This window comes from Eublepharis macularius, chromosome 11 (assembly GCF_028583425.1).
Source record: "Eublepharis macularius isolate TG4126 chromosome 11, MPM_Emac_v1.0, whole genome shotgun sequence".
Lineage (NCBI taxonomy): Eukaryota > Metazoa > Chordata > Lepidosauria > Squamata > Eublepharidae > Eublepharis > Eublepharis macularius.
Genome location: NC_072800.1, coordinates 15,389,832 through 15,406,557, shown reverse-complemented (window position 1 = coordinate 15,406,557; position 16,726 = coordinate 15,389,832). Strand labels below are relative to the sequence as shown.

The window sequence follows — 16,726 nt, the reverse complement described above, 5'->3', positions numbered from 1 at the left end:
TTCATATAAAAAAAGATTGTTTGGGAGTTTGTTTTTTGATTGCACAAAAGTATTATCTGCTGTTAGAGGAATCTAATCCATTTTTTCCCATGCAAGTCTTTGCCTACTATCTGGAAGAAAAAAGGCCAACAGCAGTAACCAATGCAGAGGGGAACCTCCGTTATTGATCAGAAACCCCACTGGCTGGATTGCCAATCATCTTCCAACCAGTGCAGAGGTTAGGGTTGCCAGGCCCCTCGGGTCCCCCAGTGGGGGACTGGGATACTCGCACCCACCCTACTTCTTTTTCTTTTTTCAACTTCTCTTGCACGCGCTTTGTGCGCACGTGCCTCTGTGTGCGTGATGACGTCACTCATGGAAGTAACGGGCAGCAGCAGCGAAAGCAAGCAGCAGCAGCGGGAGGAGCTGGCAACAGCGAGCCACTCTTGCTGCTGCCGCCACCACCACCACCCCTTGCTCTCGCCACTGCAAGCTGCTTTCGTCAGTGCTGCAGCTCCCACACCGCGAGAGCAAGCAGTGGCAGTGTAAGCAGGTGACGCTGGCAGCAGCAGCGGCATCGAAAGCAGCCTGCTTTCACCACTGCCATCACCTGCTCTTGCGGTACAGGAGCACGCCCCCCCACCCAGGGGCATGCCATGCCCCCTGGGGAGGGGGCACCCCAGAGAGTGCATCCCCCCGCCAGGTGGGTAAGTGGGAGCAGGGTGGGAAGGGTGTTATCGGGGGATCCACCACCTTGGGCAGGGGGATGGCAACCCTAGCAGAGGTGCAAGGCCTGAATTCTGCAGAGGATAACCTCCTCTACAGTTAGATACACTGGGCCCCTCAGCAACTTTTAATACTTAATTCCTCACCCCATGCTCACAAATACCCCATGACACACCAGCCAACCCTAACACATTGTTTGCAAACTGCTGCCTTACAAATGCTAATGAAACCACAGCCCAATAAACAGCAACTTAATTCTTTGTTTTGCACAATGCATCTTGCCCAGCATGTCTGCCTCTTTCAAACGTCCCCTCACCCCTGTGCATACATCTCAATGGACCACATATCAAAAGCGTTCCTGGGCCACTATCAAAAGCTAAAATTCTCCAGGATATGATTATTCCACTAAAAACACGGAATAGAAATTCACCAACCACCTACCACAGCCTGACTGAGGCCTGACAACTGTGGTCCCAGTGGGCAGCAAGAGGAGTCTACCATTTGTTTATTTAAAATATTTATATCCTATCTTTCCACAATACCCAAGGCAGCATCAAGTCGGTTGCCCATGTGCAAATGCCAAAAATAGATCTTAATTTAATTTATTAGATTTATATTCCGCCCTCCCCACACCAGCGGGCTCAGGGCGGATTACAATTCACATACATTTAAAATACATCTAACAATTACACAGTTTAAAACTATAAATATATAAACATCCTAACATTTAAAATACATATATATACATACACGTATACTCAGCGGCATAATAAAATGCACTATATGCATACACAAGGCACCTCCCTTTCACCTTCACCAGAGCATTTACAGTGGAGCTCAACGGATGGAGGACGTCGCTAGTGGGGAGGGCACAGACCATGCATGACTGGACGGGGGGACTCCGCCTAGCATCAACCATACGCCTGGTGGAACAGCTCTGTCTTACAGGCCCGGCGAAAAGACAATAAATCCTGCCAGGCCCTGGTCTCATTAGACAGAGCGTTCCACCAGGCTGGGGCCAGGACCGAAAAGGCCCTGGCCCGGGTTGACACCAGGTGGGCCTCCCTGGAGCCAGGGACCTTCAGCAGATGAACAGATTAAGAATCCAGGGCTCCTTTTCATGAGCGTCTTTTACAGCTCTCCAGAGGCATCGCTGAAAGCTAGCTAGGTGGTGAACTTTCGGACGTTCTTCAGGCAACCTGGCCCTAGTTAAATCACAGCTACCAATTAAGTGTGGCGAGGTCCAGTGAGCAAAATTCAACAAAGAAGCCACACATAGCACACATACATAGAGGCTTATTTTCAACACCGATGCATTGTCAAGCATATCACTCTAATGATGTGAGCATTCCTTAGTTACGGCTCTGTTCCTTTGTCCAGCCTTGTAATTGCATCTTCCATTGGTGGTAGGTTCCAGAATCGACATATCTAATCGGTCCAGCACACAGGTTTTACACAAATCCTCGCTAAAAGCTACCACTTCTTCTTCTTACCAATCCAGACCATTTTTCAGCCCCTCTCCCTCTCCCACACTTCATTTCTCCAAAGTCTATAGACCGAAAGTCTAGGTACACCTTCTGCTGGTATTTACAGTGTACTCAGAGAATAAATACCTCAGGTATCAGATATCCTCCCTCATCACTCGTCAATCCATTGAGTTTTATTGTCACAGTTTAATCCCAGGCACGACTGCTGCAGGAGCGCCAACAGCCCCTCTTACAAAAACAGACACTTCGGTCCTTCGATCTGACACAGCCCGGAGGTGTTCAAAATACATTTGACAACAGCAGTGTTTGTCACAGCACATCAGCTTAGAATGATATTTACAGAAGAAAGCGTATTTGCCAGAAAAGAATGCAGGACTTACAGTCAAAAGACGTCAATAAGTATTCTTTACCAAGCTTTGGCATTCTTCAAGACAAATTACTGACGACGTACCATTCACTTCTTTGCCAGACTAGAGCCCAAACTAGACTTCGTCTGCTCGTATTAGAGCACTGAAAATCACAGTTAATATCTCTCCAACAGGGGTAGGTCTGTTTGAAGTAGTCCAGCAGTTTTAATCAATGTCACACTCAGAAGAGCGGCTGCGAGCACAACAGCTGAGGGGCTGCATTCCACAAATCCCCTCTCTTGTCACGTCATCCAGACTTTGCCAAATTTGTTTTTTAAGAATTTTGGCACGAGTTCCAAGAACAACCATCTCTCGCCTGCCGGCAGGGAAGCAAAAGAACAGCCATATTTAGGCAAGTTGCTGTACCTCAACAACAACAAAACCCCTTTTTAAAAAACCTTGTGAAGGTATTCAGTCAAATGTGCTTTGACTCTATTCAGGCAAGTGTCTGAAACATTTTACAGGAGTTTTGCCAGAGAAGGGGAAAGGGAAGAGGCCGAAGAAAGATGAACGAGGATGACAAAAGATTGTCAATAAAGTCAAGAGGCTGAAAAATAGTCACGCTGCAAAGTTTTACTCAAGAAAATCTTGTCATTTTAAACTATCTTCGCCTCTGCAGAGTTTTTTTTTAATTGCTCTTGAAAAGTGCTACGCTGAATAAAAGAAGAATCCTTTATTTTGATAACATTGGATTTTAAAAGATGTGATGGGTTTGATCTTTTAAGACTTATTGCGTAATCCTCCTTGGGTGGCATTTACCACACAAATTTACTTTTTAAAACTCATACCCGTCTCATTTGCTTTGTGAGACTATTCTATTGTAGGCTTCTGCCACATCATTCTTAAACTACAAGGAGAGTAGGATCCCTCTCTATCAAGAAGGGATTTGTTCGTTAAAGCCAGCACAATTTTGCCAATATATCTTCATGCATGAATGAAGATATTTGTTAAAAGGCCAAGCAAAGCACCACAAAGAAAGTGTGGCTGCCCCCTGAACAGACAATCTCATACAACCCCCACCCAAGGTATCCTACTACATAAAAGGCAAGCCGTATTGACAACGACTCACTTTTTATCCTTGTGCACGTGCGCTCTGGCCTCAAGGCCATAGTCAAGCACCCGCTCGCCGCCGAGAGGGGGTGCACTGAATCAACAAATTAAGCACAAATTAAGCCTCCCCTCAGCACCTTCCTACTTTGGTCTCCAGGTCGCTGCAAAGCACCCGCTTGCCACTGGGAGAAATGCTCAGTCCGTCAATTCGCCAGGCCCCCTCACGGCAGCCCCCAGGCCAGAGCAGGAGGGTGCAGAGGGGGAAAAGAGCAGAATACAAATTAATCTTTGCACAGGCACATTGGTGGGAGGGGGCTTGCTGAATCGACAGCCTAAGCACTCCTCTCCACACCTCGCCTGAGGGTCACTGAGGAGAAGGCAGAAGCCCCAGCAGCGCTGAACGCCTGTCCACGCTTGCCTGGGAGGGGTCCCGGTTGGATCATGTGGAGCTTATTCTCCCCTCCCTACAGAAGCCTAGCTACAATCCTGAAAGCAGTTTCCCCGGATTAAGCTCTACTGATTGCTATGTTTCATGGGGGAGAAATGACCAACAACATTTTCTAGAGCCCACTGTATTTTTTCACACAACGAGCTTTGTTGCTAGTAATGCCATAATTTCATAACATTCAGTTCTTCCCTGCCCTTATCCACGAAACAGAAAGGTGCCATTTTCTACCCAAGTTATCATACATGTAGTCTAAAATCTAGTTTGCTTGACAATACAAGATGAAGAAAGTGAAATCAGACAAGAGATGAGGAAAGAGGGCTACGCGGGAGAGTCCAGCTTGTGATAGGCAATGTCCAGCAGCAAGGCCAGTTAGAGATCCTCTAGAGTGAAAGTTAAGAACATGATTGGTTCAAATCGCAACTTATCATGAACTCACTGAGGAGCCTAAAGGCAATTCACCATTTTTCAGCTTCAACTCGCATTTATCTATAATTTGGCAGTACTAATCCTACGTTCCTTACTGAGTTATTGGTGCACGTATAGGTGATTGTGCAGAAAAACAAGGATGCAGGGTCCTTTCAGGGATGAAAAAACAACCCACCCACTCCAAGTTTGGCCTGCTGGCTACCAAATGTTTATCTGCTTCAGCGATCATCAAATTTAGCTCTTCCAGGAGGGGGTCAAAGAACAGCAGGAAGATGATGGCCAGAACATAGGTGAAGAACATAGCCCTCAACTACAAAGTTTCTAAATTTTATTGCGTGGGCCTTCCAATGAAATCTCCCACTTTGGACATTCCCAAATTTGATATCCCCCGATATTAATGTCCCCCAAACTCACTGAAGGCAGCCCAGCAAGGCATGCCAACGTTACGCATCACTTACAGAGCCAGACTTTTTTTTAATGTTTCTGAAATAACTATAACAACAAACAATGAAAAAAAAACATGACATAAACATCAACTAGGCATACAAACATTAGTAGAGAAAGGTCTGTAGAGCCAGACTCATATATATTTTGCCAACCACAAAATGCCACTGGGGTGGGTGGAATACTTTAAAAATAAATTAGATAAAAGAGAGTGTTAGCTACTATAGTGACTTATAAGATGCAAACCACTTGCAAAAAGACTCAAGGGTATAGCATCCCTGATTAGCAAGAATGTTTAAGAGTCCAAGCTGGTTTATAAATTGCAAACATAATAAGAGTGCATCTTTACTGAAGTTTCCTTCGTGTCTACCTGTTCCAACAGCTTCTATAAGCTATCATGCTTGGAAGCCCCCCCGCCCTTTCTGGCACTCTGTACATCTAACATAGGGTTGCCAGGCCCCCTCAATCTCCCAGTGGGAGATTGGGGCCTGGTTCTTTCCTGGGGGGGGGGGGTTCGTGCGGTGCACGCACGCACGCACGCACTTGCCCCTGCAAGCGTGACGTCATCACGCAGCCCCTGGATTGCACCGTTGGGGGCTGCTGCAGAGCGCAGGAACGCTCCTGCACTTCGCAGCAGCCCAAAACGGGCCCGATCCATGCCCAAACGGGCACAGATCAGCCCCATTTTGGTGCAGATTGGGCCTGTTTTAGGCCCCTGCAGAGCGCGGGAGCATTCCTGAGCTCCGCAGGGTCCCGATCCGCGCCCGTTTTGGCATGGATTGGGCCTGTTTTGGGCTCCTGTGGAGCGCGGGAGCGTTCCTGCGCTCCACAGGGGCCCACAACAGGTCCGATCCATGCCAAAATGGGCCCGATCTGCGCCCGTTTTGGCGCGGATCAGGCCCGTTTTGACGTGGATCAGGCCCGTTGTGGGCCCCTGCGGAGTGCAAGAATGCTCCCGCGCTCCACAGGGGCCCTGATCCAGGCCAAAACAGTCCTGATCCTGGCGGCTGCTGTGAGCAGGGGCATGCAGCACTGCAGGGGGGTGCGCATGGAAGGTGCGTGCCCCCCCCCCCGCTGGCCAGGTAAGTAGGGGCGGGGATGGGAGGGTGGAGGCGGTGGATCCCCCGCCCCCATTGGGGGCCTGGCAGCCCTAGTCTAACAAGGAGACACCACCACCACACACAGTTCTTACAGGGCACCTAAGCTTTCTCGGACAGGCCATAAACATTTTCTTCAGTTTTGCGAGCCACCCATACATTTAGGAGCCAGGCTTATTTTTCAGAAATCATGATTTTATATTTTAATGACCACCCTTTCTAAAGTACTGCTACTACAAAACCTTATCCTAAACAGTTTCTTGCCATTTTTTTAAGCTATAACAAAAGTCTGCTACCACAGACTAACATGGCTAACTCCTCTGCAACATAAGTGTTGTATCACATAAATTAATATAGGGTAACCCTGGCTGTCATCACAGCAAAAAGCTAGCCTCTATCCATTACCTGAATAAACTTTGAACTCGAGTATTACCAAGAGGCATTTACAATAAATGACTGATGAAAATACCAGGTGGCACAACCGAATCTCTAGGAGCCATGGGGCCCATGTGCTTGGGATTTGTCAAGCCCCCTTCTAGGCTCAGAAGATACAAGGAAGTCACTCATTTAGGAGAGCTTTCTCACCCTTATTCTAAGAAGGTAACTAGATTCCCCCTACTGCCCTTTGCAACTGCAACAAGAATGGTTACCACTAGAGGAAAAGACAGAACTGAGACAGTCCAAGGTTCTTCACATTTGGTAGTAAACCAATCTAGACTCCGACTGTTAGGGGTCATTTCGTAGAAAAAGAGCTGGAGGAACTCATTAGCATAACACGTTAGCATTACTCATCAGCATATGCCACACCCCTTGCCATCACCGGAAGTGTGTCATTAGCATAACTGGTTTGCATATGCCACACCCCCTGACATCATCTATCCTGGCTGTTTTGGACCCAATCCTGGCCATTCAGGGCCAAAATTGGGCCCAAAATGGCAAAAAGGGGCTGAATATGGCCGAAAAGGGGCCCCAAATGGTCAGGATCAGGCCACTGCTGAGTGTGAGAGTGGTCCACCTGACATGTGACCTCTTTGGGGAACTGCCGGAACTGCGTTCCTGCACATTCCCCTTCAAAATGAGCCCTGCCTACTGTTATGGCAAAGAATCTTTGGTTTCAGAAACATTAGTACCCAAGTGGGACCAGGGCCTGGCAATCCTTGAACATGGGCTTGCAGAATTTGGCAGATCATGATATGAATGCAAGAGAAGGGATCCAAAGCAAGTAATCTTTTGGGGTCCTCCCCTCAAATTCCACCTATGGATTCTATTTGGGGGCTGGCTGCAACACTGGCTTAGAATGTATCACGCGGCTGTATTTGATGTGCAAATGGTACCATCCCCTTCCCACAAAACAGGCAGATTAGCTTCTGCTCTGTTTTGACTGCAGTTCTTGAAATAGCTGAAGCTGTCCATTCCAGTACAATGGCAGAAGCCAGCATTTGTGTACTCTGTCTATTATTGTCAGTCCCTGGCAGGTAGATCCCTCAGCCCCTCCACAGTGAACACACGTTGGTTCCAGCAGATAGAGCTTTATTAGATTCCATACAGTTCAGGTCTGTCCTCCATCACGGAGTTTGACAGAAGTGACAAGTTAAATCAAGCAGTCTCTGTTATAGTTGGTTTTCCCACGCTCCAACTGACAGTTAAGGTTTTGGCGCGCAAGCCTACAAGAGTTCTATGAGAATCTATTTAGTTATTACACATTTATTTTATTTATTTATTTTATTTTATTCAATTTATATTCCACCCTCCCCGCATCAGCAGGCTCAGGTATACATGAAAGTTTCCCAGAATCTGGGGATCGTGGTGGAAGCTGGCGTTTAGATACACCAAGGTCACGGCTAGCCGAGACTTGCATATCTCTCTAAGATAAGGAATGAGGGCCCTGCTCAGGTCCTCAGTAACACCTGCAATACAGTTATGCATGATCAGAGAGAGAAAGTGCATAGGAACACATTAATACGGTAGTATGACCAGGGCTTTTTTTCAGCTGGAACACGGTGGAACAGAGTTCCAGCATCTCTTAAAAATTGTCACATGGCCAGTGGCCCCACCCCCTGATCTCCAGACAGAGGGGAATTTAGATTGCCCTTCACACTGCCGAGCAGCGCGGAGGGCAATCTAAACTCCCCTCTGTCTGGAGATCAGGGGGCGGGGCCACCAGCCATGTGACCATTTTCGCCAAGGGCAATTTAAACTTTAACCCCCCCCCCTTGTTCCAGCTGACCGAAAGTGACGTCATTGTGCGGTCTTGAGTTCCACCACCTCTTTTCCCAGAAAAAAAGCCCTGAGTATGACTTTAGTATAAGGAAACATGGCATCAGCAATAAACAGCAAACAATCATGGAATGTAGGTAGCCAGACAGACATGACAATTATTTTTATATTAATGCCTGTGGCCATGTAGGGTAGCTCACAATAACACTATAAACAGTAACAGCGAGTTATACCACTGAGACATGCAAATAAATCCCATCAGTCATGCAATGTACAGGCCCACAGAAATCTTTATTAGCCTGCCTGCCTAGCAGAAGCATTATGGGTAGCACAGGCTCCCAGTATACATCGATGTGTCATCTAGAAAGGGTTCCAGAATAAGACAAGACCGCCTTGAATGTGTCTATCAAGAGCTGCGTACTAGGACAGCTAAGCAGAGCTTTCATGTTCAGAAGCACTGAAAACAAATTGCCGAGGGACAGAAAACAAGAAGTGCTGCTGCCTTTGGGTTCAGATCTGGGCTTCCAAGATCGAATGTTGTTGTTGTTATTGTTGTTGTGGTTTGGCCAATGAAAACAGAGTACTCAGGTCCTCTAAGATAATGGTACTCATTCTGCATCTAACAGACGGCCACATTCACAATTACCATCAGCCAAAAGAGCTACATGACTAATGTGTGTGACCCTACCAAACATGCATAAGGTAGCCTTTTTAAATTACCAAAGTACCTCAGAGTTTGTAGAACTGTCTCTTCCCACCACTGCTGAACCTTGGGTATCTAGAGTGAGGGGAAGGGCTTCCCTCCCGGCAGCTGCCTGTGTGCTAGGATGTGAGTACAGAGGTTGAGAAGAAGGTTAGGGGCCTGCTGGAGTGGATGGGATCTTTACTTCCATGTGTAACACAAGGCCCATGGCTCAGGGAGAAGAGTCACAGATGGTATGTCAAAGAGACTCTTGAGGCTCCTGAGCGTCTAAGAGCCAAGCTACAAGAGACAAATTACATGAGGAGGAGCACGTGAAGAGAGTTGCCATGTTATCCAGGAAGCTGAGTTTTAAAAGAGATCGGCAGGCTTTGTTCATTTCCCCTCTCTACAGAGCCAGGGAGATCGCTGCTCAGAGGGTTTGTTAATTTCCTCTTTGCCTCCTGAAGGCTCTGTTAGTTTCACCTCCCCTTCTGAAAGGCAAAGAGGAAATAAAAACCCTGAGGAGGGATCTTTGCTGGCTCTGTAGAGAGGAGAAATTGACAAAGCCTTCTGATCTCTTTTAAAACTCAGCCTCCCAGCTAACATTGCAACTCCCTTCACGTCCTCCTCCTCATGTAATTCATCTCTTGTAGCTTAGCTCTAAGTATCACTGCTCTAAGGAAAGTCCAACATATATCCCAGATTTGGCCCCACAAGCCTCTCTTAGTAGCCACTCGCCCAAAGGAAGTTCAAATTCTTTAAGGATTTCCAACTGAAAATCTAAATTCGCCTGCCAAAGAAATGCCACCCGATGTGTACTCTGATAACTACTTACAGTACTCATGTGTCATTATCAACTTTTGTTCCCACCCAGAAAAGGGATCATTTAAAACCACATTGGTACTTGTTTACATTTCGAATATTCTTAGTGAAACATAAACAGTGCGCTCTCCCCACATTACCAAAAGTACATTGTAAGCTTTCAAAACCGGCAATTGCAAGATACTTCATGAGATGTACATTAAAGTCTCAGAATATTATAGACTGTCAATTTCATTCCTTCTGAACTAGCTTTGAGAAAGCAAGTGAGGATTCTAGTTGTCTCTGGACACTCATGTATCAGCTATTTTCAGTGTTTTTACCTTCAAGGAACCATGTTCACACGGACTTCTTTACCAAAGAATCTCTGCTCATTTGCTAGGGAGCCTCTATACATTTCTGAGGATTCTGGGAAGTATTCAAAAGTGCACACACTGTTCCCATGCTTTCCTTCCATATGAGACCACACTGTGTGCAAAAACAAGGATAGTCAGAAGTAGGGATGTGCGAATTCAGGTTTCCGATTTGGGGGAAATACCCAAATTGGACCTGATTCGCAAAGATTTGGGATTACCGAAACAGCCCCAGCATGACGGGTCCGTTTCGGAAACCCAGAATCACAGATTCCTGAAGCTATTTGTATAGCTTCAGGAAGCTTCGGGTCAAGGAGTTTAAATGCCCGTTTCCGTGCTGCTGTGCAGAGGCACGGAAAGGGGCATTTAAACACCTGAATCAGCTGCTCATTGGGGGCTTCCCTGACGAGCAGCTGAGTGCCGGCTGTGGGGTTTAAAATGCCCCTTTCTGTGCTGCTGCACAGGGGCACAAAAAGAGGCATTTAAAGCACCAAATCAGCTGCTCATCGGGGTAGCACTGCGCCAGAGCCAGAGCCACTGGGCTTACTGCACCCGGTGCGAGAGGGGCGAGGGAATCACCCCGCCCCTCTCACACCGGGTGCTGCAGCCCAGTGGCGCCGCTGTCCTGATGTGAGAAGGACAAGGAGATTCTCCCTGCCCCTCTTGCACTGGGTGCAGCAGCCCAGTGGCACCTGCTGTCCTGGTGCGAAAGGGACGAGGAGATTCTACCCACCCCTCTCGCACTGGGGGCAGCAGCCCAGCGGTGCCGCCATAGGCTTAAGCCTGCACCTCCCCGCCGGGTGCTCCGTTCACCTGCTGTTGATGGGGACAGGGAGTTCCCTGGCCCCATCAGCCACGGGTGAAGGCAGTGCTGCTGATCCGATGCCAGGGAAATGGAGAGACTCCCCGTCTCCCTGGCATTGGGTGAAGAGGAGGCAGTGGCGGGGGGGCTAGTTTAAACTGGCCACCTTGCTCACTGACTTGATGCCAGGGAGATAGAGAATTCCCCCACCTCCTCCCCCCATCAGCTTCAGAGGAAGCTGTGAGATGGGGAAGCTTCGAAGTGCTCTGAATCTTTTTGGAGCATTTCAAAGTGGGGCCAAGAAGCAATTTCCAAAGCAGCTTGCCATTTTGGAAATTACTTCTTTCCGACTCTTTTCCCTGCTTCGTAAATTATGAAGCGGGAAAACCGAATCTTTTTTGGCTGCACACCTGTAGTCAGAAGACTGATTAAAATTCATGGTAGACCACAATCCATTTTATCTGGTGGACCACGTCTAGAGGCTTCTGGAACTACTACAGAGTACAGATGGACTCCATGGCCTTGATCTGCTCCTGGAAGGTAGTTCTTATGACCTTGCCGAAGGGAGCAAATTTAGGATCACTTGACACAAACTACTAATGCCTTGACCTTTAAAAAAACCCTTGAGGCACTAACTACACTTCACCAAGAGCAACAGTGCAATCCTAAGCAGAGTTATTCGAGTTTAAGCCCATTGATCTGTTTAGGATTGCACTGCAAGTATTTGAAACAAATCCATTTTCTGTGCAGCAAAGACACAGAGAGGGGGCAGAGGAGTGTTTAAACCATTCCTCGCCCCATACAAGCCACTTCAAGCAAGTCTCCGGAGTATATACATTTTCTAAATAAACAATAAATCCAATTTGTCTGCCCCAAATCCCTACAACTGGTTCCCCCCATTGTGGGATTCTTAAAAGTGTGCTTGTGGAAGGGTCACATGGCCCTTCCCACTTCTTTAATTTCTAACACCTAGTCCTGAAGCAGTTTTCATTAAAAAATAAACTATTAGGACACTATGACCCCAAAATTAAGTTATTTTCTCTGCCCACCACTGTCAAATATGGACTCTTATGTTGTGAATGTAAAGCCACCTTGGGCGAGTCACAGAGGTCCTGGTTTTCTTTTTTGACCATGCAAGATTAAAGAACTCAGCCCATACCCTCCTTCTGCTAAAACTGTGGGGATCCCATCTGGACCTCCACAGCCTATACCAGGCACTGCTAGCTTTATTCTTCTTTCTTAAGCTAACCAACTGGTCAAGGAGAACAGGATTTCACATCCCTTCTTTCTCCAGTGCTGGGAAGTTCAAGGCAGCCTGTGCAGGGTGTCAAAACGCCCGAGAGGCTTGAAGTATGTTTGCACTGATCTGTTTGCCAATATACTGGCTGAGCAAATAATGTCCCTCTGAAGCCACAAAGGCACCAAGGCAACGCATCGGCCAAAAACCTACGCCAGTCAATTTTCTGCAGTGGAAAATCCCAATGCCATTTCTGAGTTAAGGGCCAACCAATGGGGTTCTCACCAATAAGCCACCTGGGGAATATTGCTAGTGGCTGTGGAGCCAGGGAGTTGGATCATGCAGATCCAAACTGCCTTCAGAAGTGCTTTCCTCCAACAGAAGGAGGCATCCTGGATGCAATATGCATCTTGCATCAGGAGAAAGCTGAAGAAAATGCCTCTGTAAGCACTATGAATGTACTGGATCAACCCCATGGATGCAGTGCAGCCAATTCCCCCATTACCAAGCAAATCCCGGGCGGGGGGAGGGGATGCCTTTTTTTAAAAAAAAAATCACACCAAACACCAACTAGACATTTCATTCAGGGTCACAAGGCCTACAAGGAGAGTGGAAAGTAGGCTTGCCAATCCCCCGCCCGGGGCAGGGGATCCCCTGCTCCCACCTCCTCCCCCCTGATCCCACTTACCTGGCCAGCGGGGGGCACGCCCCAGGGCACCCCCAGCAGCACAGTGCACCCCCGCGCCCTGCAAAGGGCCCATTTCAGCCCTAATCGGGCCCACAGAGGGTGATGCAGCCCTTTGGCAAGCGCGGGAGTGCACACTGGGCTGCCCTTTGACCATCGTGATGACGTCACTTCCGGGAAGTGACATCATCGTGCATGCCAGGAGCACATGCACGCGTAAGTGCCAGGCTCCCAATCCCCCGCCAGGGGGATCAAAGGACCTGGCAACCCTAGTAGAAAGAGACACTTGGTTCTTTTATATATAGGATCATCAGCAGACTTATTTCACTGACTTCAGAGTAGGTAATGTTAAATAAATATGATAAGCCACCACAAACAAATCTGGAGTCTCTTTTCCTTCCTGCCCTTCTCTGCCACTTGGTTATCTTACAGTTGAGAAGATAAAAACAGTAAAAGCTTCACCCAACGCATTAAAAATATTTAATTCCTTATTTTAAAAAATTACACAAAAGTTGGGAATGGTATTTCCAATGGAGTAATGCTTTCTACATGATCAGGTGAAATCACTGCCCATATTTATTGAGTACTGGCAACAAGGTGGTTGCCAATAGTTGGCTGCGACTTGACACTTAATAATTATAGCTAGTGGCAGACACAAATCAGGAAAATGACAGTGCATTGCGGTTTGTGGTTTGTTGTGTTTCATGAACCACGAACCGCAACAAACTGCCACAAACTTGCCCAGTTCGCAAACCAGTTTGTTTGGTTCATTGGTTCGTCACTTCTGGGGCTGCAGAAGATCTGCAGAAAGCCCATCCCCCCATTGCCTAGGTAACAGATTGATCAGCGCCAAGCTGTCTGTAGTGATGAACCAAAAACCGAACCATACGAACTGCTCTAAAAATCATAGCGGTTTGTCATGGTTCATCAGAAATGAGCTCCAACGAACTGCTGGTTCGCGAAGCAAAAAACAGCCTGGTTCGTGACGAACTTTGGTTCATATTTCAGTTCATGCCCATCTCTAATTATAGCCTTATAGGACTGTTAGAAGAATCACATCAAGATAACGTGTGTAGAGTGCTACATTTCGATTTACTAAAAGCATTCCCGTCTCTTTTTTCTCTTAAGACCCAATGCAGTTTACAATACATCAAAGTAAAAATAACAGCACAGATAAAGAGGGAAAACATTCAAACAGGGCAATCAAGAAGCCAGACAACTCAGCAGAACTCCAATATGCAATGTGACCAGCCTGGACTGACCTGTTGCAAGAAAACCGTACCGCAAAGCTCCATTTTGCGGCTCCCCGAGTTCCCTCAAGCAAGCTATGCCACAACATTGAGCCAATGACTGGGCAAACCATTTAATGGGAAGAGCTGCAGAGACAGCATCGGTCAAGCGAACATAATTAAGAGATTCCTATAAGGAGACGCAGTTCTTCAGAGGTTCCAGTTCATAACGGCCTTTAAAGATAACAAGCAGCACCTTAAATTGAAACTAGAAGCAAACAGGCAGCTGGAGTGGTTGTTCCAAAGCAAGTGTTATATTTATCAACTGCTACCTCCTGATAAAAAGACAAGAGGCTGTGTTCTGCACAAACTGAAACGTCCATACTGTTTTCAAGGGCAGTTCTGCATACAACGTATCACAATAGTACAGCCTAGGATATATTGGCACAGAGCAGCATGGATAATTCAGACAAAAACCAGTAGGGGAAGACTTAGAAGCCAGACTTTTAGCAACTGCATCAACCTACCCATCCACCAAGAAAGCTGTTGGAAGAGGAGGATTCAGTGCTATCCCTTTCCGCAGGTTTCAGAGGGGGACAAATCAAAGAGTTAGAAAGATAGGGAGGTCAGGGCACTCTGAGTACTGTTTACTGCTCTGACTATTCTTTGATATGCAGATTGCTATTCTTAAGATTTTCTCGTCCTGACTGCCTCCTTCTCCCTTTTCTCTTCCTGGCTTTGTTCCAGACACCACCTCTCTCCTCCTCCCTCCATCTTGGCAACATGGATGTAGGCCTTGTCCTGCTATCCATGCCTATCCTCAGAACAGACAAGTAGTTAGGATCTGTCTCTCCTCCTTTCATATCAGAGTATGGGGTTCCTACAATAAAGAACTCTTCTTTCCTTTCTAAATATAAACAAGTGTATCCTTTGTTATTTTCACACACACGCCAGCCAGCAGAACAAGCTCACAACCACCTATAATCATGCTTCCTCCGTTAAACTATAGGCTCTGCTAATGGCCCAAACATGGAATCCTTTAATTAGGTTTCTGGGCCAACATACGATTTATTTATCAAATGCTGGGTGCAGAAGAGCAAGATTTGGGTCCAGTACCACTTTAGAGACCAACTAGATTTCCAGAGTGTAAGCTTTGGAGAGTCAAAGCTCCTCACACCCTGGAAATCTAGTTGGTCTTAAAGTGCTACTAGACTTGAATCTTGCTCTTCTACTATTTATTTTATTTATTTCACATTTCTATTCCGCCCTCCCCGCAAGCGGGCTCAGGGCGGATAACAACATATTAAAATACAAAATACAATAAAAACAACATATTAAAATACAATAAAATCCATACACATTTAAAACAGGATGGTGGACATCCTTCACAGGCCAACTACTACAGACCAACACAGCTACCCACATGGCTACCCACCTGAAACTATCTTCAGAAGCGTTCTTGGACTATTCACAAGGCTTTTTTTCTGGGAAAGAGGTGGTGGAACTCAGTGGGTTGCCCTCGGAGAAAATGGTCACATGGCTGGTGGCCCCTCCCCCTGATCTCCAGACAGAGGGGAGTTGAGATTGCCCGCCGCACCAGAGGGCAATCTCAACTCCCCTCTGTCTGGAGATCAGGGGGAGGGGCCACCAGCCATGTGACCATTTTCAAGAGATTCCAGAACTCTGTACCACCGCGTTTCAGCTGAAAAAAATCCCTGACTATTCATACTACCAGTCAGTGAGAAACAAACCCCCATCCAGGGTCAACAAGCCCAGCCCTCTAGGAACCTTGCCCTTTCCAACCAATGTCGCCTGCATCTGGTCTGCGTTCAGTTTCAGCTTGTTCATCATCGGCCTCTTCTAATTATGAAGAATTCTTCTCCTGCCAATATCCTCCCTTTCTCAACTTCAGCTTTGCACATGAGTGGCAAAGGTAGATTAGAAACCCCATCTTTGCTGCAGAACATATAGCTCTACTTTGCGCCGTTTTAAAGCGAAATTGCATTCAGTGGGGCTCACCTCTGCACAAATTGCCTTGCTGGTCAATTACTTGCTTGCAGATGTTACAGGCTTTGGCTTTCTTGAAGGTTTTGGTCTTGAAGGTATGAGAACTTGATGCTAGCTCTTCTGGCTGGGAAAGAAAAAGAGGAAACTTTAGGTAAACATTAAAGAAAATAAACTTCCCCCCCAGAAATAACGAAGCAAATACTGAACCGACAATGTGTTCCAGAAAGAACATTTTTATAAGAATTGCATAGTGCCTTCACTGATGATTTGACAGATAAAGGTAAGAAGTGTTTTGCAATCGATATGCATTGACTACTGTTACATAATGCCCTCAAGGAATTTACCAAAGAATGAGGAGAGTGAACACAAATGTAATTTTCGCTACTCTCCCTCTGTCCCATGAATTTCTCGCTGAGAGAACACTGAGAAAGCCAGTAAGCATCTGGAGGTCTCCTTAAATGCAATAAAGAACCCCCACGGAACCTAGAAGAAAAGGACATGAGGCAAGAGAAGCCGTATCTGGATGTCAGTCAAGATGTCAGATGGTGTCTCCATAAAATGGGTGGGCAAGGGGACCTAAGGAGAAGTATCACAAGAGCTCTCAGGGCCAAACTACAAGTGACACCTGACA

At 46.8% G+C, this 16,726-nt stretch overlaps 1 protein-coding gene across 1 annotated transcript in view; it reads right to left on the bottom strand.

Annotated features, from left to right (window-relative positions):
* The window catches only part of TNS3 (tensin 3), a 361,185-nt gene that overhangs the window by 212,396 nt on the left and 132,063 nt on the right, over positions 1-16,726 (bottom strand). Inside the window, exon 3 of the mRNA XM_054991056.1 lies at positions 16,108-16,219. Coding sequence (XP_054847031.1) covers positions 16,108-16,219 — 112 coding nt within the window. The remainder of the gene's footprint in view (positions 1-16,107; positions 16,220-16,726) is intronic.